The sequence below is a fragment of the Passer montanus genome, unplaced genomic scaffold, assembly GCF_014805655.1.
Source record: "Passer montanus isolate IOZ18808 unplaced genomic scaffold, ASM1480565v1 scaffold106, whole genome shotgun sequence".
Classification (NCBI taxonomy): Eukaryota; Metazoa; Chordata; class Aves; order Passeriformes; family Passeridae; genus Passer; species Passer montanus.
The window spans coordinates 2,306,089-2,332,523 of NW_024357170.1; the positions used below are offsets into that span (position 1 = coordinate 2,306,089).

At 38.6% G+C, this 26,435-nt stretch overlaps 1 protein-coding gene across 5 annotated transcripts in view; it reads right to left on the reverse strand.

Moving 5' to 3' along the window:
* Positions 1-508: 508 nt before the first annotated feature.
* The window catches only part of MPPED1 (metallophosphoesterase domain containing 1), a 57,425-nt gene continuing 31,498 nt past the window's right edge, over positions 509-26,435 (reverse strand). For all 5 annotated transcript variants that reach the window (XM_039720606.1, XM_039720593.1, XM_039720577.1 and 2 more), the window contains 3 exons: positions 9,073-9,188; positions 4,385-4,498; positions 509-904 (listed from right to left, as the gene is read on the reverse strand). In XM_039720606.1, the coding sequence (XP_039576540.1) occupies positions 786-904; positions 4,385-4,498; positions 9,073-9,188 (349 nt within the window). In that variant the 3' untranslated portion in view covers positions 509-785. The remainder of the gene's footprint in view (positions 905-4,384; positions 4,499-9,072; positions 9,189-26,435) is intronic.

A 26,435-nucleotide genomic window follows, 5' to 3' on the forward strand; every position in this document is an offset into this window, starting at 1 on the left:
TTTATACTGCATTTTACACAGTCTCCCTTCTTAAATGTTGAGCTGTTTACAGCATGCTGGCAATGTGCACCATTTCCCTTGACATCTATAATGCCAGATGTAGTAAAACTTCATTTCAGTACAGTGAATTAGGGCCTGTATTGCATTGGTTTTGAATAGATGCAAAGACTTAGACCTGGAGGACTTGGAGAAATAGCTTTCCTCATGTGACTGGTCATTTGTGCACCATCTTTTATATTTGCCATGTTGATTATGGGAAAACATCTTTACCATCATTTTTATTTACCAAAAGCTCACTGAAAAACATCTGAAATGAGGAAATCCTAGTCTAAACACTTACGTTTAAACTGCAAACTTTCTTAAAGAAACACTTCTTTGAAAGACATTGTTCTTTTAATAAGTCCAGTATACGGTATGTACAAAGGCCCCTACTAGAGATAAATATATATATATATATATATATATGTGTGTGTGTGTGTGTATATATATATATATATATATATATATATATATATATATATATGTGTATGTATGTATATGGAATGCAGTCATTTTTCTGTGTTCACAAACATTTTAATGGTGAAATGTTAGTCTTTAATCTGGTTCTGGCACCAAAATGTCTTTCTTCCTTGTCCACTTTTGTTACTCTAAATTTATCTGTGAACAGCTAGCAGGGTAAAAAAGAAGAATTTTGCTTTTTTTGTTGAATGGTTCCCTACTGGGATTCTCAGCCAGCAATATAAAGTTGCTTATGTGTTGGGTAGAACTTTGAATCCTCATTATAATCATGTGTTCCTTGGAGTAGGTAAGTCAATAACTATAGGCGGATTAAGTGGCTGGTAATTCACAGTGCACACAGATGCATTCACGTAAGTGGTGGTTCCATCAGCCATCACACCATAACCTAAAAAGGAAGAAAAATTCTGGTTACTTTCATTATTCCTTATTATCTTCTTTCATTTTTAATTCCCTTTATCACACAATGATAAGGGCCACATTTTTTATTACTCAGAAGGAATTTAAAAATTATCTTTGTGCAAAACATAAATGTTCACTGAATCAATACCATCTTTGTCCTATAGAATAATTTTTTTATTGTGTAAGAAAAGCAAAATGGGTCCTCAGTAGCTGATGGCTATTATCTCTGGCAGCCAGCACACTAAACCACCTTAGAAAGACAGATACTTCTCTCTGCAGAGATTTTTCTCTTAAAACCTTTTTAGTTTTGGAAAGGATGCTTCTGATCATTTAGGCTTGCAGTCATCAGTGCAGCAAACTTTGGGCAATTTTAATCTTCCCACTTTTTTTTCCTGCCCTGTGTTGAACATCCTTTAAGAAACCAATGAAGAAAAAGCATTGCTTGACTAAAGCAAGTACGTGTGCATGTGCATCAGGGCAGGATTTGCCTAGTAGGAACCTCTTCTTGCTATGTCTTTGAACTTGTTGACCAAACTTGATGGAAAGACACTAAAATGCCTGCCCAGGCTGAGAAAAAATGGCTTTATTACTGAATGCATTGGCTAACAGACAAGGTGAATTCACACCCTAAAAAATCAGAACATTTCCACAGGCGAAGACACACATCTATGTGTCTCACCAGTGGTGAAAAAGCTTCAGCTACGTCTCATATCTGGCTAGACACCCAAGGCAAACAATTCCAAAGTTAAATCTGCAGAAAACCAAATTTTCAGCTGTACTTCCTGTAGAAGTACGGTGAAATGCTGTTTCAGAAAGTGAAGAAGAAGCCCTTTGACAGCCTTGATGTTATGAAAAAGAAGACACACTCTCCGTTGTCAAAAATCTTTTAATGAATCACTTAAAAAAACCATAAGTTTGACTATATGAAAGCCTAATGTTGGAAACTTTCACTGAAATATTATGATCAATATGAAGAACTGCATTCATCATCAGAAATACATTATTTTGGGGAAATTACCTGGTAGAAAGCATTTGTACTAAGATTCAATCTCACCTTTCATAAAGTTAATAGTGAAATGTATTCATTACTATATACACACTAAGTTCTAGCTATTCAAACCCTAGGCACTGAGAACCCTATGCTTTCTCTGAATGCAATTTTGTGACTTTCACAGCACTGAAAATTGCATAATTTGCAAACAAAGAAACAGTAGCCAAATTCCTTTCTTTTTGGTTCCTTAAAACACCTTGAATAATGCGGGGCCTCCTGCACCTTCCACGGAAAGACTACACTATAATTAGGGCCCAGGGAGGGAAGAAAACTTTGTCAGGTTCCTGTCACAGGAATTTCTTTAAATCCCTTTCTGTTTGCCACAGAACGACTGTTCAGAGGAAAACATAAAATGCACGGAGGACAGTCAGCACCGCGGCTAGGACTTTCTGTCTCCTTGGCTACACATTTGAAGAGACCAGACACTTCCTTTTGCAGCAAGATTCCTAATGCTGCAGCTTTCACTCCTGTCCCACTGCCAGCAGAGTTTCCTTGGACATGGCCTCAGCAGAGTACTGGCTATACTGGAAAAAACAGATTTTTAGCCAGAGCTCCTGCCATGCTGCTTGTCCCTTCCATGGGTGCATCAGCAGCAAGCCCATGTGCAGAGGGATTTTTTGGCAGACATGGTAGTGCAGAGAGGGAATAGGGAATAAACATCTCTTATAAGTACCTCTTCCTCCCAGATGTTCAGTAAATGACTGCTGCAGATGTAGCTATGCTCACTCCAAGGAAGAACTCATCTGTTCAAATCATGCTTTCTGTCTACAAAGTGCAGCTTCATTTGCACAGGCTGCCTGCAATGGGAATTCTCCTCTGCAGAGTTTTAGCATCCCACTGAAAAACAGGCTCTGCAGTTTCCCATTTGTTTTCTCTAAATTATGATAGTTAACAAGAGTACCTTGTTTCTGTGTTTTGATACCTACTGTGCCAACTACATTAATTCACAGGATTTACTATTCTATGGAGGTGCCATTCTCTTTCCTTGAGAGCCAAAGTTGGACTTGGTTTTAGCAGATGTGATTTTGTTTACCTGCCTGAAGCTTCAAGGCTTGCTGTTTGCTTATATCCCCTGCAACCCTCTTGGCTTATAATTTCAGAAATTACAATGAGTTTGAACTGTATTCACCAGCTCTCTTGGTTGGAATATCAAAGACTGCTCTAACAGCATTATTTGTTTACTTTGTGATTTAACAGCACTTTGGACGTTAACCAGGCATTAACAGGTCACTGCAGATGAGACATACGAGGAGAATTAACCTAATCCTTGAGCTATAAAATAATGATCTGAATATCTTATCCATTAATTTTACACCATCAGCCATGTCACTTCTAATGTCCTGTGGTGAAAACCTCCAGCATCAAGTGAGAGAGGGATATCTTAAGAAGGGTTCTTCATAAAACCAGAAGTATCTGAATGCCAGCTCCTCCAGTTTTTCCATCTCTGCACTGCTGAGACTCACAGAGATCCTACAGCAAAGGCTGGAGCAGTCCCAGAAGCAGAAAACTGGCAGCTGAGGAGTACATTTTCTTGCCAGTAAGTTAACACTGCCAAAGATGGATCAGCTGATAATGCACACGTACATGCCAATGGTTCACTCCTGCACAGCCCACTGCTTTCTGCCTGGGGTGGCTGCACTGCTTGAAGTCTTGCTGCCTTGCTTTGTGAACAGGACAGGCAGCATCTACCTTTCCCTTTGCCTGGAGATGAACTCCTGCTGTCACTGACTTCAGCACAGCATATCTGTCACCATTTACTTGGCTTGTACAAAGGGAACTCTTTTTTTTTTTTTTCCAGTTAAATATCAAATAGTCAATAGAACCACTTGTTTTGTCTGAGCACAAAATGTTTCCCCTGTCAAAGCAACCAAATGCATCCATAAGTATCTTGGAATTTCTACACCAATCAGTGGTGATACCCCTCTTGACTTCAGCTTCATATACATTCTGATGGGGAGAGACAACGGTTATTGTACAATCTTGAAGATCAAGCCTTAGAAGAACCCCTCAAAACATTCCTACCCGTTTTACAAGCACAGAAGTTGACACACAGAGATCTTACATGAATTATTGTGAAGCACAGATTCTGCTGAGGAAAAAAAAATCCCTCCATCCTAATATTTAGTCACTTTTGTAACTACTGGACTTGTGTTCTTATTTTAAAATTTACAGTAATCAACCCTGTGAAAGAAGAAACATGATGCTGTTTTATAAATGTATAAAATGAAAGATAAACTCAAGTACAAGTATTGACATGTGGATATCAGCCAATCTCACCTCTACATATGCAGCTAAATACGTATCTGAATTCAAGAAGTGCTTCAGTTCAGACATTCAAATTTGAACACGCTGGTTAAGACTTCTCTGTTTGCCATTTCTAAAAACATACATATATAAAAAGAAATGTGCTCTGACCTTCATGGATATGTCCAAAAACATGAAGTCTTGGCTGTATTCGTCTCTGGACTGTGTTCAGCAGTTCAACACATCCTACTCGTTGCATTTTCTTAGGAACCCAGTCTAGAAATCCTTTGGAAAAGAAATGAAAGCTTTAAGAGAAGACAGGTAATCCACACAGCTGTGCATTTTTGAGATTTCATGTCTCATGGCTTTTTACAAACAGCCACAGAAGAACTGTAATGGCAAAAACTGTGTCCGCCTTTGTATGCAGAAAAGGAAAGAAATATACTGGTGGAAAACCATAAAAGCTCATCTGGATAAAAAGGACTGTGATAACTCTTTCCAGTTTTTTTCGAAGAATAAAAATAATTACAATCAAATCATTTTTTTGCACTGTTGTTAATGGGATAACTCAATGCTTTACCCCTTTTTCTTCCTGAAGAGAATGAAGTGTAAAGTGCAGTAAATCCAAAGGGAGCCTCTAAAGAATTTAAAAGAACATTTAACTATTTAAGACCAGTCCTGGGACTTACTTTTTTAGATTGAACACTGGGACCAACATAATGGAACCTTTGCTGCCAATACTATAACTCTATTGTTACCACATTGAATCCTACAGTAGCAGAGCTCAGGTGAGGAATCCACTACATGCCCAAAAAGTGACATCCTTGAGTTAAACCACTTCATGGCACAGCAAGCCCCACTTCCCCAAACTGATGGATCTCAGACAGGAAGAGAAACTCAGGCCTTTTGCAGAAGATGTATTTAAGTGCTGCATTTACTTGCACAAAAATTGTGTAAAAATGTATTTCTTATGAAAATAGACAGAAATGTTACATCAACTTGCCTCTTTGTCTAAAAATACTGCAGGGGGAAGTTTACTGCCAACTGAAGTCCATGTTTCTTTCCAAGTAGTAGTATAAGGTAGATGTTGTATTGGAGTGTTTGCACCAATCAATCTGTTTTCTCTCTATTGTTCAGTCATTTTCATCAGGCTCAGATTTGGAAACCTAGAAGATAAAATCTTCCTGGTTTTATTTTGTTGTTCTGACATTTTCCCTGCAAGCCTGTCATAGCTTTGCATCTCTTGGATTTTCTGCAGTAGTGTGAATATATTGTGCTTTTAGCCAGAGGTACAGAGCCTGGACCTGGTTTTCATACATTTACTTTTGATGTCCACTCAAGCATGGCTAAGCCAACCAACTGGTTTAAAAGACCAGAAGTGTGGTATTCAAGCTCTTGGAAAAGCTCTCAGATTTGCTAGAGCTTCAGGGTAGGTTCACATATTGAGAAATACCTCTTTAGCTGGCAGTGCTTGAAAACTGGGCTCAGTAAACCGTGAGGTTTTAGCAAAATGGCAAAAGCTTGCACTTGTTTCATAACTACTCAGAGAGCTAAGTTCAATTTTCAGGAAAAAAAAAAAGCTGGGAATGAGGCATCCTAAGTGCCAAAAAGAGGAAGTTCTGATCATGGTCAAAGACCTGAAGGTGCTGTTTGCTGATTTGCACCTGTCAGGGAAAGTGGAAAAAGAAAGTCCTGCTGAACTACAGCCAGGCTGAGCAATGCTCACTCCTGCTGAATACACATGTGCCATTGAAGGGAGGTCAAAATTCACCAGAAAAAAACCAGTACTTATGATGTCAAAGTAAGGCCAGCAATTCCTCTGGAATAAAGTCATGTTTGGGGTTTTTTTTCAGAGTAAACATATTATAGCCATAGGTTTTATTACTCCAATGATTTGAAACAGTTAATTGTCAAAATGTCTGAAGTGAACATAAAGCCAAAAGTATTTCCACTTCAAAAACTTCACAAACAAAAATCCATAAAATTAACTTCTCCATTAAATTAAGCATTATTTATGTTGAACATGTTTTTGTTTACATGCATTATCACCCTTCTGAAGCCTCCCCATATGTTTGTAGCTTATTATGTACACCTGACTACACAGACTAAGAATAATTGATTACACCTAGCTAACAATTAGAGTTCATCTTAGAGTTTTTTTAATGTTTGGTTACTTGAAACAGGTTTCTGCAGCTGTCAGGAAAGTATAAATCTTTGTCACAGACTATCAAGCAGACAGCAGCAAATGAAGACTTAAAGGTGAAATTAAATTAAAAACAAAGAAAAGAATGTGAACTTTTGGAAGAGAAATAAAATAATCATAAATGGAGATCTTTAGGAAACAAAAATATGCTGATATGGAAATGAGCATGAACACTGATCCCATAATCACAAATCCTGTATTTCATAAGCTATGAAATACATTGCATATCTTTGTTAATAATAATAAACATGTACCTAATAAAATGGTCCAAAATAGCTGTTTTAACCTCTTTTTGTTCCCATTCTGTATGAACCTCCCATCTATGCCTGCCCTAATTTCATCCCAAAGCCCTACTCTAAACCAGAAGAGAAAAATTACTTGGATTTTTGTTACATGGCTAAATGAAAAAAAAAAATTCATTAACTCTTTGTAGTGTTTCTGCATCTAAATCTGACCATTTCAAATCTATGTAACAATGTTGTATCATTTAATTCAGGAAGATACACACTCTTGAATTGAGGGAATCAGAGAGCAGCACAGAAAATGGATGATGGGATGAATTTAGGAAGCCATGCTGGAGAAAAAAACCCCAGAGTTTGCAGAGATTGCTGCAACTGATTGCTGTTTATGGTCGTTAGGAACAACTCTAGTGAGGTCTGAGCTCCAAGATCAGAACAACAGGAATCAGCTTTCTGGTTAAAATAATTGGCTGGGGGGGTTAGAAGGATCCTGTCTCCCAAAGGATCTGTGGACAGAGCTGCACAATGAGGTGGTTCTGTAAGTTAAGCAGAGTGCCAAGTTCTTTGAAGTGTCATATATTTGTTGCCATGGGTGTCAGGAAGACCAAGAGCTCCTGCCCTCTGGCAGAGGGTTCTGTGCTTGAGCCATCTATTAATGCATCAATAAGAGAGAGACAAAGAAACAGGAACTTCTAAAAAAAAAAGAGGAAATTCTTGGGGGATGATTGAAGACATTTACAATTAAAAGAAAAAAAACCCCACAAATACATACTGAGCCATGGAGATGGGGGGAATTCACATTACTCCATTACAATCACTGGAGGGGGGTGGCACTTCCTCAGAATTATTGCAATTATTAATTTACTTTTCAATTATTAAATTTACTATTACATTTATTATTAAAGTCTGTCTGTTGAGTGCCAGCTCTGCAGTGCTCTTTAGGAGTCCTTTTCCTTCTGCTGATGCCTGAGGCTACTGGAGAGGCCTGGTGGCTAAAGCAGCAAGGTGGTTGAATCTCTCCACTTTCCAACATAAGATATCAAATGAATCTTCAGTCAGTTGAAGGTTGGATTGTTTTACAGCTGGTCATCTGACTTTAAAAGAGGTTTTCAAAGTGCTGAAAAAGCTTCTGAAAAAGTTTTAAATATGATTTATAAATAAAACTACATGAAAGACACACCATTGTGCCTTGGACCCTAGCAGGGATTACCCCCATACCAATCGCTTGGAGCTGATATCTGGGGGCTGAAACACTTATTTTCTGACATCCATTTTTACAATGCAGGCTCATATTAAAATCAGTCCATGGCATGGCATGAGCCTCCACTTAGGTGAAGAATCAAAACACACACCCCTAACTGTGAGAAACTCTGCCCACAAAGAACTACTTTCCCCCAGGATTAGTGAGCAGTGGAATGCAAACATGTCTTTCTAAAGAAAACAAAACACAAACCCTTGAGATACTTTCTCCTCCAAGCTCTGAAAGAGAAGAAAGGGTGGAAGATGAAGGTTTTAGCTTCAGGAAATTGGGGAATCTAAAGGTTTAAAGCAACTAACTGCCTTCTTTTCACACAAAACACAGTAAGGCTCATCAGAACACAAGAAGTACATGCTTCTTGTTCATGTCCATTTATTAAATTAGTAAGAGTCAAACACACAGTCACATTAAATATAGACTGTTATATGTTAAATATGTTTTAAAAAAGCTTAAAAGCCTTAAGCCTTTACTGAATCTGGACAAGTTTGTGTGATTGTATTATTTCTGTAGCAAAGGTAATGTCAAAATTTTCTAGGAATACAATAAATCTCTTTTAGATACATAGCTTTTATATAATCTATACTAATAATAACAGAAAATGCACAACTATTTGTTTTTGATCTGTTCATGTTGCCAAATTGTATTACAGACAAGCAATTCAACCATCCTGTCCAAAGAACAGGCAAATGGGGAGCATCTGGATTTGTGAGGCAGAAGGTGCACCAAGTCAGCATGATGAGGGAAAAAAGAGATTCTGGGTACTTGTTGGTGGGAGAATGCAGTAGCAAGTCAGAGAGAAAGTGATAAAAAAAAAAATCCTAATCCTGCATTTCTCTTCAAACAGGCTCCATGCTCTCAATCTAGTAATTTCACCAGTGGCAGATTAGAGATGTGCATAGGAAAACTAGACTCTGCATATTTGTAAAGCTCATTATGGCTTTATGTGTTAACATTTTATTTTTAAAGCCATTATCTAATTCGCTGCCATTGAGCAGAGATGTCACAGGTAATCCTGAGCTGAAGTTCTGGTGCTGCTGAAGTCAGTATGCATGTTGCTTTTGACTTTTGTAAGTCAGGATTGCACTCTTTTCCTAAGCAGAGCCATCAGTTACCATATAATCATCTGAAATATATAGCTAAGATACTATTATTTTCTTACCGAGAGGTGGTCCATGTGTTATAAGAATATCTATTCCATCTGGAATAAGGTTCCATTTCTCTAATAGTGCTTGGCCTCGTGGAAGATTAAAGCCCCAGCCATAAAACCAAGGTTGCCTGCCAAGAGAGGAGGAGAATGTCTTCAGTGCTACTTCCATGTACTGGTTATCTAATTAAAATACGGAGGTTGACTCTTTACTACCATGGAATTTGAAGACACAAACAGCATTCATTTTCTTCTTTGTGTGCACAATAATCCCCTCTTTCCATACAAGCAGTGTAGTTTAACTACGGCAAAAACGAGCAGTGCTCCCTGCTTTCAGTAGACAGCACAGAGTAAAATATTCACAGTATTACTCCAACTACTTATAAGCCCTGGATACCAAGATCTCCATGTGTGGATTATCATGCTAACTCTCACAACATTTAGAAGAACAGCTGTCTCAGACACCTCCACGTGATTTATGTTTCACATTGGCTCTCAGCATGTTTGGACCTTAGCCTATGACCAGCTGGGCAAGGACAGACCCTGGCATCATGACAGATCCTGCTCCAAAGTCAGAGACATCACATCTCTGCTACTTTGTTTCCCTAATTGGATACATCCCATCAGAACAAGAATGCTGCTGCTTCTCTTACACACAAATTTCTTCTGTTCTCTACTGTGTTGACTTGCTTTTAAGTAAGACTTTCCATATTCGGGACTCCTTATCAGACAGGCATTTACATTTTTTAAAATGTGCTCATGGAGCAGCTCATCATGGAGCAGCAGGATTGTAACACTGCCAGTCAGAACATAATTTATCGGTATCTTGCTATCCCATTGATTAAAAAAACTATATTTCACAGCAATTATATCACAGTGTTAAGTTATGTCTTGCTGACTAGGCTCCAGTTCTAGGTTATAAAATTTAGGGGTTAGTTTTAGGCTGGAAGTTTTAATAATTTCTTCACTGATATCCTGTGGCCATACTCGTATTTGAAGAACAATGAACAAAAGGTTTTTCTTTCACAGACAAAAAGAGGCTCATCTACTGATGGCTGAAAGGCTTTCTTTCTCATCCCCTGCCTCTTTATCACATGCCCTGGACAAACAGGGTCTTGAGAAACAGGTGTCCCAGGGGAAAAAAATAAAAGGTGAAAGTTCAAACATCTGCTATTGGGACCAAAAATATATGTCCCAGCCTCCAGAAGCTGTGATGAAGGAGGTGAAGAAGGTGTGTGAAGGAGAAATGCCAACAGCACTAGCAGTGAACCACAAATCTTATTCTGAGTAACACTGCTCAGGCCAAGGCAGCTGACTAAGAAAAAGACACATCCCTACATCAGGCCACAAACTCACACTTTTCTGGTTACCTCTTCAGCATTCCAAGCAGCCTTTCCTCACTTTCCTGCTGCCAAGATCTAGAGAGAGGCTCAGAGGAGACCTTATCTCTCCGAAGTTTCCTGAAAGGAGGTTTTAGAAAGGTGGGAATTGGGTCTCTTCTCCCAGGTAACAATAAATAGGACAAGAAGAAATGGCCTAAAGTTGCACCAGCGGAGGTTTAGATTGGATATTGGGAAAAATTCTTCCCTGGTAGGTCAAGTGGCTAAGTCACCATGCCTGGAAGCACTTAAAAGATGCGCCAATGTGGTACTTGGGGACATGGTTTAGTGGCATCAGGTTTATGGCTGAACTCAATAATCTCAGAAGTCTTTTCCTAAACAATCATGGGATTCTCCTAACTGGCTTATTTTGCAGCAAGGTACCAGCAATGTTACCATGTGACATTGCCACACAGCAACCACACAAGCTCTGTGGAGCTGGATCTGCCCCTCCTTACATTCAGCTCACCACTGAGATAAAGAAATTCTTTTTACCACAAAGGAATGCCTCAAAAATAAAAATCCTGAAGTTTGTGAGGCTCTTGGATATTACAGAAGTGGGAGGCTTCATAAAAATATACAGTGGTTAGCCTTTTTCTAAACCCTTCATCCTTTCCTGCCTTGGGATTGCATTCCACACCCAACATGCCAAGTATTCTTCTTCACCAAGATGAAAATACACAACTGTTGGGCAAATTGTCTGTAGGCCCAGGGCACGTTTTCCAGCAGCAAGATCTCACTGACAAAATATTTGCAAGGGCAAATAGGTGGTGAAAGAAGTGTCAGCACAGTAAATCATATGTTTTAAGTCACTGACAGTTTCAATGGATATGCCTGGGGTGGGCAGGGACAGGATTGTCCTTAGGTCTCCGATGGGAAGCAAGGGGAAGCACTGTCCCATAGGTATGCCAGACACAGAAAAGAAACCAAGGGGAAAGATCAGTGTTTGCCCAAGCAGCACAGGTCAAAAACTTACAAAATAATTATTTTCAGACTACAACGAAGCATTTTTAAAAATAATGGTCAAACATATTACCACCCTAATAATATTCATGATTGCCACAGGTCTCATCAGAAGTCAGCTTAATCTTGCTGAAATCCAGATGACCACAAACCACATAGGCAGCTGTGAGAGCTTCTGCCTGCCTCTACCAGGGCTGGACTACACACAGCCACCTTCTAAAAAAGCCCATTTCTCCTTATGAATAGGCATGATCTGCTTATTAAGACAAGAAGCACTTTCCCCCATTCCTCCCTCCCTTTCTCCTTTTGTGGTGACGGCAGTGGGGCTGGTAAGTTATGCATGCTGGAGCTGTTCTTTTGTGAAGGGGAGATGTTACAACTTGTGTGATTTGCCATTATGCTGTCTTTTGTGACAATCCTGAGATGGAAGGAAATGTCTGGAATATTTCTGGCAAAAAAAAAGAAAAAATACCCCAGGTCCAAGAAAGGATTCAGCGGAGGATGTTGGCATGCTTTACATTGGAGAGAAGAAAGACAAATCACACACTTCAGTGCCCCCACCCCCAAAGCAAATACCATTATAAGCACATAGGGATTTTATAAATCCTCAAGCCCCTTCTTCTGAAAATTTATTACAAAACAGCTATAAAAGTTTCTGAGTAGGGAAAAAGCCTTCTCTAATACCCATTAATGAACCCATCACCTGGATATCGTGCAAAGACAACTTTGTCTAAAATTTGCATTTATGATAGAACCTGAAAACAAAGCTAAATTATTTATATCAAGTACAGAATTTCTGTATTTGCAGTTAGTGCTTACTCAGGAAAAGTGAAATTATTTTTATAATATATTTTTCAATACGATTACATTTGACAAAGAATGTAATGTATGTTTGTCATGTATGTTCTACAAGAGAAAAATCTACTATCGTCACAAAAAAATAAACCAACCGAAGGAAAATTTATTTGGCAATTAAAGACATACATCATTAATGTATTTCACCTTTGAAGTGAAGCACTCATCTGTAGAAATGTACTTTGATTTAGGTCTTACTTTTTTCAAGTGAACAGTTTGAGTGTCTTCAACACCCTACTGAAATTCAGCTGGTTTATTATTTTGATAAGAATAATGATTGTCTACATGTAAGATTCAAGGGGGAAAATATATCAGAGGTGAATTTGTTTACAGCACAATTAACCTTATGTTTAAAATATTTGAACAAGTTTTGCAGGCCAAATAATCTACCACACAAAAAGGGCTGAATTATCAGAGTTTGTGCTAGAAATCGGATGTTGCTTTATGTACTGAATTTCTATCTTTCTGTTCTAAAGTAACCATTGGAATAATTTTCTTACAGAATGATAGTTGCTATGACAACCATAGCAAATTTTCCTTTTCTGAAACAGATGTCTCATTTAGTTGAAAATTAGAATGTGAAAAACCCATGGGAAAAATTAATTCAAACTTTAACAGAACACTGACTACAATGTAATCTCTTATAGGTTAACCCCTTAACATCTTTCTGCACTCTTATAGTAACCTTTTCATAAATTCTAATTAAACCAGTTTAACCTCCTAGGAATGACCTTCTTAGCTATCATTAGCATTTTAGTTGTCTTTGAAAGGATCATTTCTGTTATAATAGCAACAGAAAAAAGTAATACTAAAAAAATAATGGTCAAACATTACCACCCTAATTATTTATTAGGATTTTTTTTTAGGAAAGAGCTAACGTAGCCCAAGAATTATGTTGTCATTTAAATGGGGCTTTACTTAGTTTTACATGTGATCTACTGCAAAAGGTGGGGATGCACCACACATATCTGACCTGACCTTTATATGAAAACTGGAGGTTTTTCATTTTCAAACCAGTGGTACCCATCTCAATCTGACAGGCAGCCCTACAAACAAGGAATACTTGACTGGGGAAAACTATCAATGCACATGGATTTTTCTATTACAAGCAATGAAAGACTGAAATTTGATTCTCCATTGCCTTGATTAAATTTAAACCTTTTAACTCAAAGAATAGCTTCCTTCCTTTCCAGCTCAAGGGGACTCCTCACAGTACCTGCACACCCCTGGAAACAAACGGCAGAAAACCAGTGGCACTTCCAGAAACAGCCCCCGCCTTGGCACTGCCTGCAGGGCTGGTGGGTGTCAGTTAACACAAGAGCTGCAAGATTTACTGCAGCAGCTGCTTCTAGGCTGCCCAGCTGAATAACACAAATCTTGCCACCAGCAGGCACCAATTACCTCTTTGACTTCAAGGGGAAAGCCCAGGAGCCACAGGGAGCTCCGGGTGGTTTGACTGAACAGCAGTGGTGTTTCAATGGGATTGGTGGGCAGCATCTTGCAAACACCCTGATAGCAAAAAGTGCAGAACTGAAACACATTGTACCTCCTAATTTCTACTGTTCCTACAAAATCTTTTATTTTTCTGCATCTGGAAGACAAGTTCTCTCACCAGAATTCCTTTGCTTACCAAATAAATTTCAAATGTTCACAAACACATGCAACTTGCTCCAGTCTTTTCTCCACAACAGTTGTCATTTTTCTCTACAGGAAAATAAACAGATATTGGTTGGTGACTGTCAAGAAGCTCAGTGAGAAAAGAATGGACCAAATCACCTTTCTCAGTCCTGCTCCTCTTCCTGAAAAAAGCAAATATTCCATATTTAGAAGACTGGACTACCATGCTGAAAGCCATACTGGCAAGAGTGACTGGTCAAAGGCCATGGAGCATGAAAAGCAGATTTCACACAGGCAAACACAAGCAAAACTACAACACACCCTGATTCCCAGCCCAAGAAAACTCCCTGTCAGAGATTTAAGTCTCATTTTTCCTAGTCTTGATATCATCTTACTATCATAATGAGCTACAGTCCTGTGAATATGGGTGTACAGCACTATACACACTGCATACCTTCCCTGGCATGCAGGTTCCTCAGGTGTACATATTTTTACATTTCCTAGCACTGCATAAGCTGAATTTAACCAATCACTGCATTTACCTTTTTAGCCTTTTCTCAGTAAGTAATCAACTATTTTATTGAGTATTTTTTAACTTTACTTTCTCTCCAAGCAAGCATTCACGAAAATTCATATTTTGGGGGGTTTTTTTGTATCAGCCATTTCGTCTAAAGTAGTTGTGAAATAACACAGACCTTTTTATCTTTTCTTCCTTGCATGCAAAAGGGCCATCCAAAGCAGGAAGGGAAAGGACAAAAACAGCTATCAAGCCATTGGTGCTAAGACTGACCAGCAGGGCACTGTTTGTTTATGGGCTTTGAAATTTCTTTCAGCAACTGGGCATCTAAGCCAAACATAACTGAGATCTAAGGAAAAACATGTTTCAGAAATCTTCAGGAGCATGAGAAGATTTGTATTTGTAAGAGAGGCAAGGGTGGTGTGATTTTTAGAGAATGGCAGTGGGCAAAAAGAATTAAACTGTGCAAAAAAGAAATTTAATTTTTTTTCATTCTTAATATTGAAGCCAGATCTTTTTAAATGAAAGTTAAGGCCTTATATTTATCACTAATAAATGAAAATGATGCAACTCAGGTCCTCTACTGGCCATAACCCACAACTCTGCTTCCATGGGGAAGTTTGCCTTACTTGCTTTGCATCCAAGGTTGTCATTCTTGAAACTCTGAATCAAATTAAATTATTGTTTTCACAAAAGGAAAGAATGATAAAAATCTGAGTATGGCCCTTTGTCAGTAATTATTTCTCTTGCAATTCGAGTTATACATGAAATCATTTATCTTCTGTTTAGTAAAGGATTTCATACATCTCTGACTGCAAAGAAGAAAGAATGAGCTATGACTAATAGGAACTGATCATTTCTAAACATTAATCTCTTATAAAACAATGAAAAATAAAATTAAATCTACTTTATCTTCATAATAAGAAAACAAGAAGGTAACAGGTAAGGAGGAAAATTAATGAAAGACTGAATTTAAAATATGCCAGTACCAAATGCAGACAGTTTATCTCATTCTTCTGGAAACAAAATTACTATACCCCATCTGATATTTTTTAAAAATAATAAAGCAAACAAAGGTAGAAGCTAATATGGAATAATTAGTCAAAATGATTCAATGCTGAGGGTGCAGATGTAGAACTGTACAGACTTTCAGAACAGTCTTAGGGATTTAATGCAGAGATAAGGTCTTGAGTTCCTGATGTCTCAGAGCCTGTTCCTCCAGCCTCTTGAATTCTCAGGATGTAAAACTATAGATACAGCCAGGTTATCCAGCCCATATTTGAGATACTGATAGCTGGCAGCCACAGAAAGAAGGTTAGGAGAGGAGTTAACTGCCTCTCTGTTCTCAGTCACCATCTCGTTTTAAATGTAAAACCTGCCAAGAAGGGGCCAGCCCAGAAGGAAAAAAATTGATGCCCATCTATGCATGGCATCTTTATGGTTATTCACTGTCAGATGCCCAGACAGCTGAAGAATAAGAATGTTCTTCCACACTTCCAGCTAGCTGGTGTTTGTTGTAGTCTGCTAAGACACTGCAGGTGTTAGCCACCTGGGAAGCTGGAATACCCCTTTTAGGGGCTCTCTCAGATGAAACATGACTAAAATATGTAGGATATGTTTCTGAGAAACTGCAAAAAAGGCTCTCACAGTAGCCACTGAGTTACCGAGCCCCCCCAGTTACAGTCGGGCCCAAGAGTTACTCTGTTTGGTAATTCACCAGGAGTGAATTACATTCTTGTCTCAAAATACCAGGAGTGATCAGGCCATATGGACTAACTGTCTGCCAGTTATTTTCTGATTTTCCTCCCTTTTTAGTTTTTAACCTTCTTTTACTTAGAAAATTCAAATCCATTTTGATTTAAACAAACATGAAAATGCTTCTAAAACTAATAAATTAATGCAACATGTGTGCATATATGTATGAAGTGTATTATTACTAGTGCTTCCAGTCTAGCAGCAGATGAACTTACCTCTTGTTTAAAAAAGCACATACTGATACTCCATATGCCATGTGTCTACCTGAAGTGAACAAAATCCAAGCAATCCTAAATTCCATGTTTAAGTTTTCCCACAGTCCTAAATTCACTCCACAGTGCAGTGGTGGAAACAAACAGCTGCAATATAACTTTCTATACTAAAAATGTACATGTTTAACAGCTATCCTTCAGCTATCTAGAAATCTGAGATACCTTTAAAATGTACTTCTCTGACGTAGATTACACAATAGAGAAATATTTGACACACACAGGTGCAATCCTGTGTTGTAATATCCGGAGAGCTTTATCTGAACTCAGGGGGAAAAAAAAGGGAATTAGGACCTTCTGAAGAAGGACAAGAAACTCGAGAGGACTACAAGGATGTTGTGGGTTATGCAGGGAAAAAAGTAGAAGGGCCAATTCCCAGATAGAGCCTAATCTGCCTACTGAAATAAAAGACAGTAAAAAAATAAATACATCAGCAACAAAAGTATGGCCAAAAAGATGGCCTCCATCTTTTACTGGATACAGGGGAAAACATGATGACAAGGACTGAGGAAAAGGCTGAGGTACTCAATGCTTTCTCTGTCTAACTTTTTAACAGTCAGACTGGTTGTTTTCATTGTATCAAGCCCCTGAACTGGAAGACAAGGACAGGGAGCAGAATGGAGCCCCACAATCCAGGGGGAAAGAGTCAGTGACTGCTACACCACTGAGACACACCCAAGTCTACGGGTCTGGATAGGATCTGAAGAATCGCAAGAACTGAGTGTCATCACATGCAGGACAATCGGGGAATCAGCCCCAGCCAAGGCGGGTTTGGGACTGGCAGCTATTGCTTGATTTGGAGCGTGTCCAGAGAAGGGAATGGAGCTAGGAGAGTGTGTGGAGCACCAGGAGGGGCTGAGGGAGCTGGGGGGCTCAGCCTGGAGAAAAGGAGGCTCAGGGGGGACCTTCTGGCTCTGCACAACTCCTGACAGGAGGGGACAGCTGGGGGTGAATGGGCTCTGCTGCCAGGGAACAAGGGATGGGATGAGAGGAAACAGCCTCAAGCTGTGCCAGGGGAGGGTCAGGTTGGACATCAGGAGGAATTTTGTCATGGAAAAAGTGCTCAGGCATTGGAAGGGGCTGCCCAGGGAGGTGGTTGAGTCACTAGCCCTGGAGGTTCAGAAGATGTGTAGATCTTAGGGACAGGGTTTAGTATTTGCCCTGGTAGTGCTTGTTTTATGTTTGGACTTGATCTGAGAGGCCTTTCCCAACCTAAACAATTCTATGATTGCTTCCAGTTTTCTCTGCTTTCTTAGTGGTGAAGAAAAAAATCCTCATTTTTTTTCATTTTAAACAATGCTAATTTATTAAATGAAATAATTTATGAACAGCAATTCCAAAGGAAGTGTTCTGGTGTTAAACCAGTTTTACAAGTGGTAAATTACTTTTCCCCTTAAAATCCAGTCAGGGAAAAGAGAAAGAACTCAGACAGCTTTGTTACAATTAGTTTCTGTGCCAGTGGTAGTTCTTCATGTGGAGCCACCATTTCCTTCTTGATGTAGATTGACACCTTTACTGTGTCAAAACCTGGGGAAAATGCACACATACAAGCTATCACTGAGTAGGGAGGCTGATTCTCACCAGGTGTAAATGGCTCGAAAGCTGGTGGAGCACTGCCAAACTACTCCAGCTGAGAATCAGCTCCACATAGACCCACTCCAAACTAGTTGGCTATTTGCATTTCTCTTGGAATATTGCCAAAGGGCTCATCGCAGTGCCCAACTGTGTTTATATCTTTGAAACATCCTGAAATTGCTGCTGTCTCGGACCACAGCTCAGACAACAGATAGAGCTGGTAGTCCTTTTGTTCATGGAGAAAAAAAGGGGGGACAAAGCAGCAAAACAACAACAAAAAAAGGCACTTCAAAATCAGCTCTGTCTCATAAAATTAAACTTTCAAGCAAATGTGAAAAATAAAGAGAAAACTGCTGTGGGGGATAGCAATTTCACTCTTGTGGTTTATGGACTGCAGGAAAGTGAAGTCAATTCCCCATAGTGAGATTACAGGTCTTCTCTTCTACAGGTCTTAAATTAAAAATCAGCTGAATCCAAAGTGAGCTAGTTACTGGATCAGAAGATTAAATTATTTTTGCTAAGTGACTGAACGTGAACTACTTCCTTTTAATAATATAGAACTAATAATTACTGCCCAAGAAAGGACTTTTTCCTACCAAGCTAATTAAACTAAAGCAATGTATTTTTCAACTGCTCTCAAATTTAACTAAAGCGAGGAGCATCGAAAAGCAAGTAAATGCAAATCTCCACTCACATGAAGAAATCCAAAGCCACACAAAGTGTTCAGACATTACAAGAAATAGGATTTGCCGAAAATTGTTATGTTGAAATCAACATAATTTCTGGTCTATATTCAGCATACATGCACGTGTGTGTCCTGCACACTTGTACAGGCACGGTGGAAGAGCTCTACTGCAAAGTGGATGCAAAGCACTTTTGGCTTCATTAACTGCTAGAACTCCCCTTGCAAGAGGTCACAGTGAAATGTGTTAAGGAACTGATCCATATCTCTAATACACAACATGCAAGAGGTGTTTAAAGTACTGATTTTCCTCTGTTGTGATGCTCTGGGATTGAACTGTTCTAGACTCCTCTAGCCCCAGGCAATGCTGAGAAGAAATTTTATTTGAGATAAAACATTTTCTGGAATGTTCATCAACAAGGAAAAAAAAAAAAAGTGATCTTCTAAACTGCTGTGACCCAGGAATACCTAATAACTAGAATTTAATGCATTGGTTTGACTGTGATGGTATTTGTGGGCTACAATAGGTGTAATTCAGTCTACATTTTCATTTGTTCACATACCTATTGCAGAGTTTATATAGTTGATAACAACTATACTCGTTCAACATGATATAGCAAATTCACTTGGAGTTAAGAAATTTTTATTTTCTTCCATGCACTTTTTTCAGAAATGTTAACAACTCTTGCTAATTTATTTCAGTCACTTAATTTATACGAAAGCATTCATTAAAAGGACCTCTCCTGAATTCAGTATGATTGCTGACACAAGCAATAGCATCTGTATACTTAGAGTCTGCTGAATGGCATTCACATCTCCTGTATTTTCAAGTCATGCAGAAAATGCAATGCTTTCCAACACAAATTTATCACATCAAATGCACCAATTTGAGCTTTTTTTTTTTAACAAAAGAAAAAATGAGAAAAATGATCCAGTGATCCGTTCCTGATACTAAAACAGACAGAATGTTAAATCTCACTTTCTGCTACTGGAAGACCTTTCACACTCCAGAAGTTCAGTATTGTTCAGTTCTCCACACCACTTTCCCTGAACAGCTGAGCTTAATAGATCAAAATAATTTTTCAGGAAAAACCATGCTTATGATCTTCCATATGCTGCAGACTAAACTACAAGTGCATTGTGGTTTTAAGTAGTTTTAGAAGCACCACTTCCAAAATGGAAAATGGCTTCTTGTAAGTATGAAAGAGGAAAAAAAACTCCTCCAGCATTCTGTTAAAATACAATTAAACCTGTATCTATGTGCCTGAGACTGACAATATATTTTAACAGGATGATGAAGTTTTCTTTCTCTCTTCTGAACATGTTGCTATTTCTTACACATCTGTCATGTCTTACCTACCTTATACTGAATGCCTGAAATAAAATATCTTCAGCATTCTCACCACAGTAAAACAGCCACATCAGGTAGGCTTAGATGCCAAACGTCTCTCAAAAATTTCTGAAATCTGAGATGCCTCATTTCTGAATAGTGAGTAGAGTCTATTATTTGCATTGACTACTTTCATTTTTTTCAAGAAGCACATCAACTCTACCGAAACTACTCACTTCTATTGCCTGCCTCAAAGTCACTAATTAAAACAACTCCAAATAATTCCCAGCTTTAACAATCAGGGAACATCTACCACTTCTAAAACATATTTCTGAGCAGCCAAAACCCAGCAGTCTATAATTCATCCACATCTAGGATTTCTGCATCCATCCAAACAAAACTGTAGCACAGACATGCAAACAAACCACCTGCTCAGAAATCTACTTAATCTGAAGTTTGGAAGACTTTTAGAGGGAATTTTCCTCAGGAAACAGTACAGAAGCAAGTGCACTTCAGTTATTTGTATTTTTATCTTTTGACCAAGTGAGGGTGTGGTATGAAAAGAACATAAAAGGATCAAGTATTTTACTAAGAAAAACATCTAGTGTGGTTTAGTCCAGTAATAAAATATTTGATTCCCTATATATTTTTGTTATGTGGAAGATGCTAAATAGGTTTTTTTATTTGAAAGTGGACATAATAACTAAGAATTGGAATGGTCACTTTAAGGCAGAAATTCTTACTCTCTGTGAATTCTGGGAAGTGAAACCCACACCTTGAGCTGCGGCTGCTGCTCTATATGGAAGCCACACTCCCAGCTTGGGAGGTTTATTATGTTAAATGAAGTAATTATTTTATTTTAATACCATTTCATTTTAATTGCTGTTCACCTCAATGACTAAAAATTTGTACAAGGTCCCAGAAAGTAAACACTAGGTGATTCATCACTGGTAAAATGAAAGTGTGTCCCTCTCATGAAATGAATATATAAATCTTCGCTGATGGGAACTGAGTTCAGTGAGGAATGAAAGAGCTGTTCTTGAAAAGATGGAGGAGGAAGGAACTCAAATGGAGACCTAGGCCTGGAGTCTGCGTGGAACCAAAATAAGGCTGCTTGAGTTTGGCCCTTTGCATGCTCTTTGAAACTGTTTTGATGACACATGGCAGTTATCAGCCTTTCTATGCAAAGTGCACGTGCACATGTGCACATACACACACAGAAAGAAGAAAGAGAACATTTGACAAGGAGTCAGATAACAAAGTTACCTACTCTGTGATAAAACACAAATCAGACAAGCAAATAACAACTGAGGCAAGAGTTACCTCCCTACAGCTAAGCACTGGATGCACAACTTGAGTAAAGACACTTGGCTGGAATAGTCCAGACAACTGCAGTGCACCAAGAAAGGGACAACAGGTCGGAACCAAATTCCAGCTTTCCAGCCAAAGGGGGATGATGATGCAACCTACATGTTGATGTCCTTTAGATTGGAAGGAATTCATCCATCTTCTCTGACGAAGCCCGAGCTCACAGGATGGGCCTCACCCAGTTAGTTAAACTCAATAAAACAGAATGAAACTGCTCCCCACATACCTTACTTTCTTCCCTCAGTTCCCAACTTTGGAAAAATAATGTGGCACCAGAGCTCTTGGTCCATGTGTAAACATGCCAGGCCAAATCTAATCAACGTTCCATTGGAGGGAAGCTATAAAACCCCTGGAGTCCAGCCCAGGCATCTGTCACTGCAGGACAAATGGTCACAAATGGCATTCTAGGCTTACATTAATATTTGCTCTCACATCTTCCTTGACTGGGAAATTAAGAGTTTCTGGAGTTCAGAAGGCCTTTAACAAAAGAATGAAGGAGAAAATGAGAATACACAGACACTAGGAAAAAAAATGTTCTTCTGCAAAAAGAAAAAGGAAGTTCTGTTTCACAGGAAGAGATCCCTCCAGAAAATTGAAGCCGAGTAAAAATCCACTCTGGATAATGAGTCTGGAGGCAAACTCATCCAAAAGGGCTTCTTTAAGTTATCCAGACCAATATGTAATTTAGAATAATGAAACTGTCATATGTTTGCAAGAGAGTTGTGATCGTCCCTTCCTTTCCCATATAGTGGAAAATGGAAAGAGATAAAATGCTCTCCTGCCACCTTGCATGCCTGTTTGAAAGCAGGAAGACCTAAGTTTTTCCTGCAGTTATATACATCTGCTTACAAATATTATGGAAAGCTAGAAAAATATCTTCTCCTTCTGCTACTTGCGTTTGTTTTGCGCTATCAAGTAAAATGTGTACTCTCATCCTGTCACTAATGCACAATCATCCACTTCTTAATAAAATGGCCACTTGCCATTTTCCACCAGATCAGAGTATACACACAGAATACCTGTCCTTTAGCAGATACACATCTTTTCTGCAAACCTCAGAGACCTGTTCTCATGTTGATACATAGATGCACATGCACTTTTATAGGCATTTGTTTTTACAGGGCATTTCTGAATAACAACTGTAAAAGGATTAATATACAGTGAACTCGTTCAGCAAGCACAGCAGATCTTGTGCACTGAATGCATTAGGTATTTTTGTGCAAACACAGTGTGTAATTGTGCAATTAAAATCTTTGGCAGTTACAGAAACAAGAATGGATGGTATAGTCTATCTTCAAGCTGTGGCTAGTACTACAAGTCTTACCTGCAACTGGGGGGGTTGATGAACTACAATAGAAGGCTGAAAATCTGTAACCCAAATACTGACTAATAAATTATTAGTATTTTTCCATGAATGATGTCATCATAGAGTTAATACCCTCTCTAATAACACAGAACGCTGTCTGATGACAAAGACCTGTTTCAAATCCAAATTAAAACTTCTGCTGTTATCTCAACTTCCTGACTTCTGAACCATCTGTTGTGTTCAGTGTCACAGTATCAGAGTGTGATAACAACAGCAAACTCCCTGTTGCAAGGCCTTTGTTAATACCTGCCCATTTCAGATATCTGCCTCACACACAGTTCTAGCTCCATAGTGGGATTGACAGAATCACAGAAAGATGGCTCAAAAAGGACCTCTGGAGAGTTCCTGTCCAACCTACCACTCACTACCTCTCACCATCACTAGATCTGGTCAGCCATGACTGTCTTGGAAACACCTAAGGGTGTTTTCTCTGCCACCTCTCTGGTGTTCCTGCTTGCTATATTTTTACTTCTATTACGTGGGGGTTTTTTTGTTACTGAAAAATAAATTAAAACCCTCTGGAAAATGGCTTCATCCTTGGGATGTCTTAGCAGTCCCAAGTACTTTATAGGAATTATTACACAGAACTATTTGAGTTATTCTATCTGCCAGTTTGTCTATCTTCATAACAGTTCAGAACAAAAGAGGAGTTTAAAAGTACTTTTCAACTAGAAGCTTTCCATTTTACAGTAAATGTTATTGAGGAACTAAAGTCTTCTCTTTTACGTTCACAGCAACTACAACTGCTGTCTTCACAAGATGGTTTCCAGGTCTGCAAATACGTTCTGGCCATGCCTTGGGTTTTGCTGGGATGAAACCAGAGTGCATTTTCCTGTGACTAGTTTTTTTACAAAAAAAAAAAATCAGGATGTCCAGCCTTTTTACTGAAGAGGACCCAACACTACCCAGCATCTGTGCTTTACTGAAGGCAGTGAATCAAGTGATCCTGGCCTTCTGTCCAGCTCTTGGAGCAGGGAGGTGAGACCAGTGACCCACTGTGGTCCTTTCCAGCCTGAGCCATCCTGGGAGTCTGTGAAGCGCATTGCATTCATACTGGTGTCCTGCTCATCCAGATCTGGCAGCCACCCCCATATGCACTGTGAGAAGCATCATGCCCCTAGGCCAACCAGTTACCCATTGTACTCAGCATTGCTCTGGACACTTTAAAAATCTTGTTATTCCTGAGTTTCTCATTAAACTTCTAATGTTTTCACACTTCTCCTCCTTAACATCTATCTCTTCCTGATTATCCATGGTCCAAGATTTTGCAAGTACTAATTCCTAAGTAGCTGCTTTTGTGCATTGCAAGTGGCATTTCAAAATGGCTGCTCCCTGCTCAATGATAATACTTGTGTAATTAACAATTAAGACAGTTAAATTTTCGTTAGTGAGTAGAGGCTCAATCTGGCACTTGAATTCTTACCCTTGGAGCCCAGGAGAGTTAGAGCATTGGTTTTTTGTCCCATTTCTTCTGTGCAATTAAAAATAACCACTTGGTTTTAGATAATAATAGAGGACAAAATACCAAGTGCTATTAAAAATATTTAACCACACACAAGTGGTACATATTTAAAATACCTCAGAGACTGGCATGTTATACAAACCAATCAAGCTCTTATGGTTTAATTTGCAACTAAAACATTTTAAATAGAAGTATAATCTAATGTGTACAGGTTATATATAAAAATGCAGATGGCTACAGATAAAAGACACTAAGTTAATGCTACTTGGCTTTTACTCAGACCTTACTCCAGTGTTCTCAAAGTACTTTGCAACTATTGATCAATGTGTTTTATGAATGAGGGATATCGCTATCTTCTAATTATTTCAACTAAAGGTCATGTAAGACAGAAGGTCAGCGCTGCAACTAGAAATGGAAAGTTTAAGTGCATATTTTCAAAATAGAAAAAAGAAAATTATTTTAGTATATTAGACAAGCAACTGCATGAAATTTGACTTTCTTTTGGAGTTCTGAGACCTTAGAGAACTTTAAATTTTGAAGTCTTGACTATGTTCATAAATATTTTCTAGGGGACAGTCTTGACTATGTTCATAAATATTTTCTAGGGGACTAGCTTTTTAATGCTAGGTCAAAAAAAATATTCACCATGTAAAATTCAGCAAATTTCTGCACCTTTTTAGAGATTATATGACTATGATGTAGAAAGAAAGTGAGATTGATTTCCCAGAGAGGCTATGACAAACCTCTACTTTTAGGGCAAACAAAGTATAGCAACAGAAATGCCAAAGAACAGTGATGCTCACTAGGCACCGGAGTGTACCACAGCCTGAAATCCAGCAGCAGCTAGTCAAACCCCCATATAAGGGCTGTTTGTCTTCCCAAGACTGGTAGCCTGGCTGATGGGACTCTGCATCTGCTGTCTTGACAGATTGATGAAGGGCTCTTATTGCTACTGTTGATGATGTTTCCACTGGACATGTCATCAGTTGGCATGGAAACTTCATTCTGTGTTGCTGAATAGTGAGCAAAAAAACTTAATTTGGCTGGGAGACTTTCATCAAGACTCTCTCCCAGATGGAGAAAGCAAGTATCTTCAGGAGACCTTGCAACACTCAACTTCCTGGACCATGAAGGGGTGGAAGATGATTTAGCAGCATTGTAAAACATGGAGTGTGGAAGTGTAGCTATGACCTGGAGTTGCAGAAAAGATGCAAAGCATTGTTTTTACTTCAAGGATAGATCATGGCAGATAGCTCAGGCAACTTGTGTAGAGTGACAAGATTTCTGCACAAAGGGAATGTGGTAGAGCTGATTTTACAGAAACATTATTTATGGGTTAGTGGGTGGACAAAGGGTTTTCTCAACAGATTTTTGCAGATCTAATCACACACAGAAAGTTCAAGTGGTTCCCTTTATCCTCTACATAGTGCTACTTTATAGATAGTGTTTTGCTTTAATTTAATTTCTCTAGACTTCCATGCAACTTTTGGTACTTCACTGCCTGGAAAATTATTACTGACACTGGAAATATGGTGCCTGGTTACCAACACTAAAATGAAGATATGAGGTTGCCAGACATATTGTAAACAGAGCATAATTACAGTATTTACAGATGTACATCAAAATGGGAAAACATTCCAAGTGGCATTTCTCAGAAGTTAATACTGGGACTGATACCATCTAACATCTTCCCAAATAATTTGGAAAATGAAGCAAACTGCACACTGACTGCATACATGGTACACATAAGAGGAAGATCTGCTACAACACAGCAGGTTGGTAAGTTGAAAAAAAAACAAAACCAGAAAGATCTGGAAGCCTGAGAGGGAGAAAGAGAAGGGTGCATTTAAGAGGGAAACTAATCTAGACAAATGTAGAATAATAAGCTTAGACAAAATTAACACCCATCTCAAGTAACCAAATGGGAAAAAGCCAATTTTCATAAAAAAAAAAAAATCCATGAGATTTCACAGTTTATTCACACTGAAAATTCACATCAGGGTATATGCATCAGGTTTGACAACTTGTTTGCTACATTTCAGCCTGATGTGATGTTAAAAGGAAGAATAATATATTCCCTTAAAATCCTGCCTTTTAAAATACATTTTTACTTATTTTAAACATATACCAAATGCTCACAAAAGACCCAATTTACAGGCCCATCAGCAGAAATAATAAGCAGCAATGGGACATTAGTAAGAGACACAAGAGAAGCACATACAAGGAAGTCAGGGACCAAA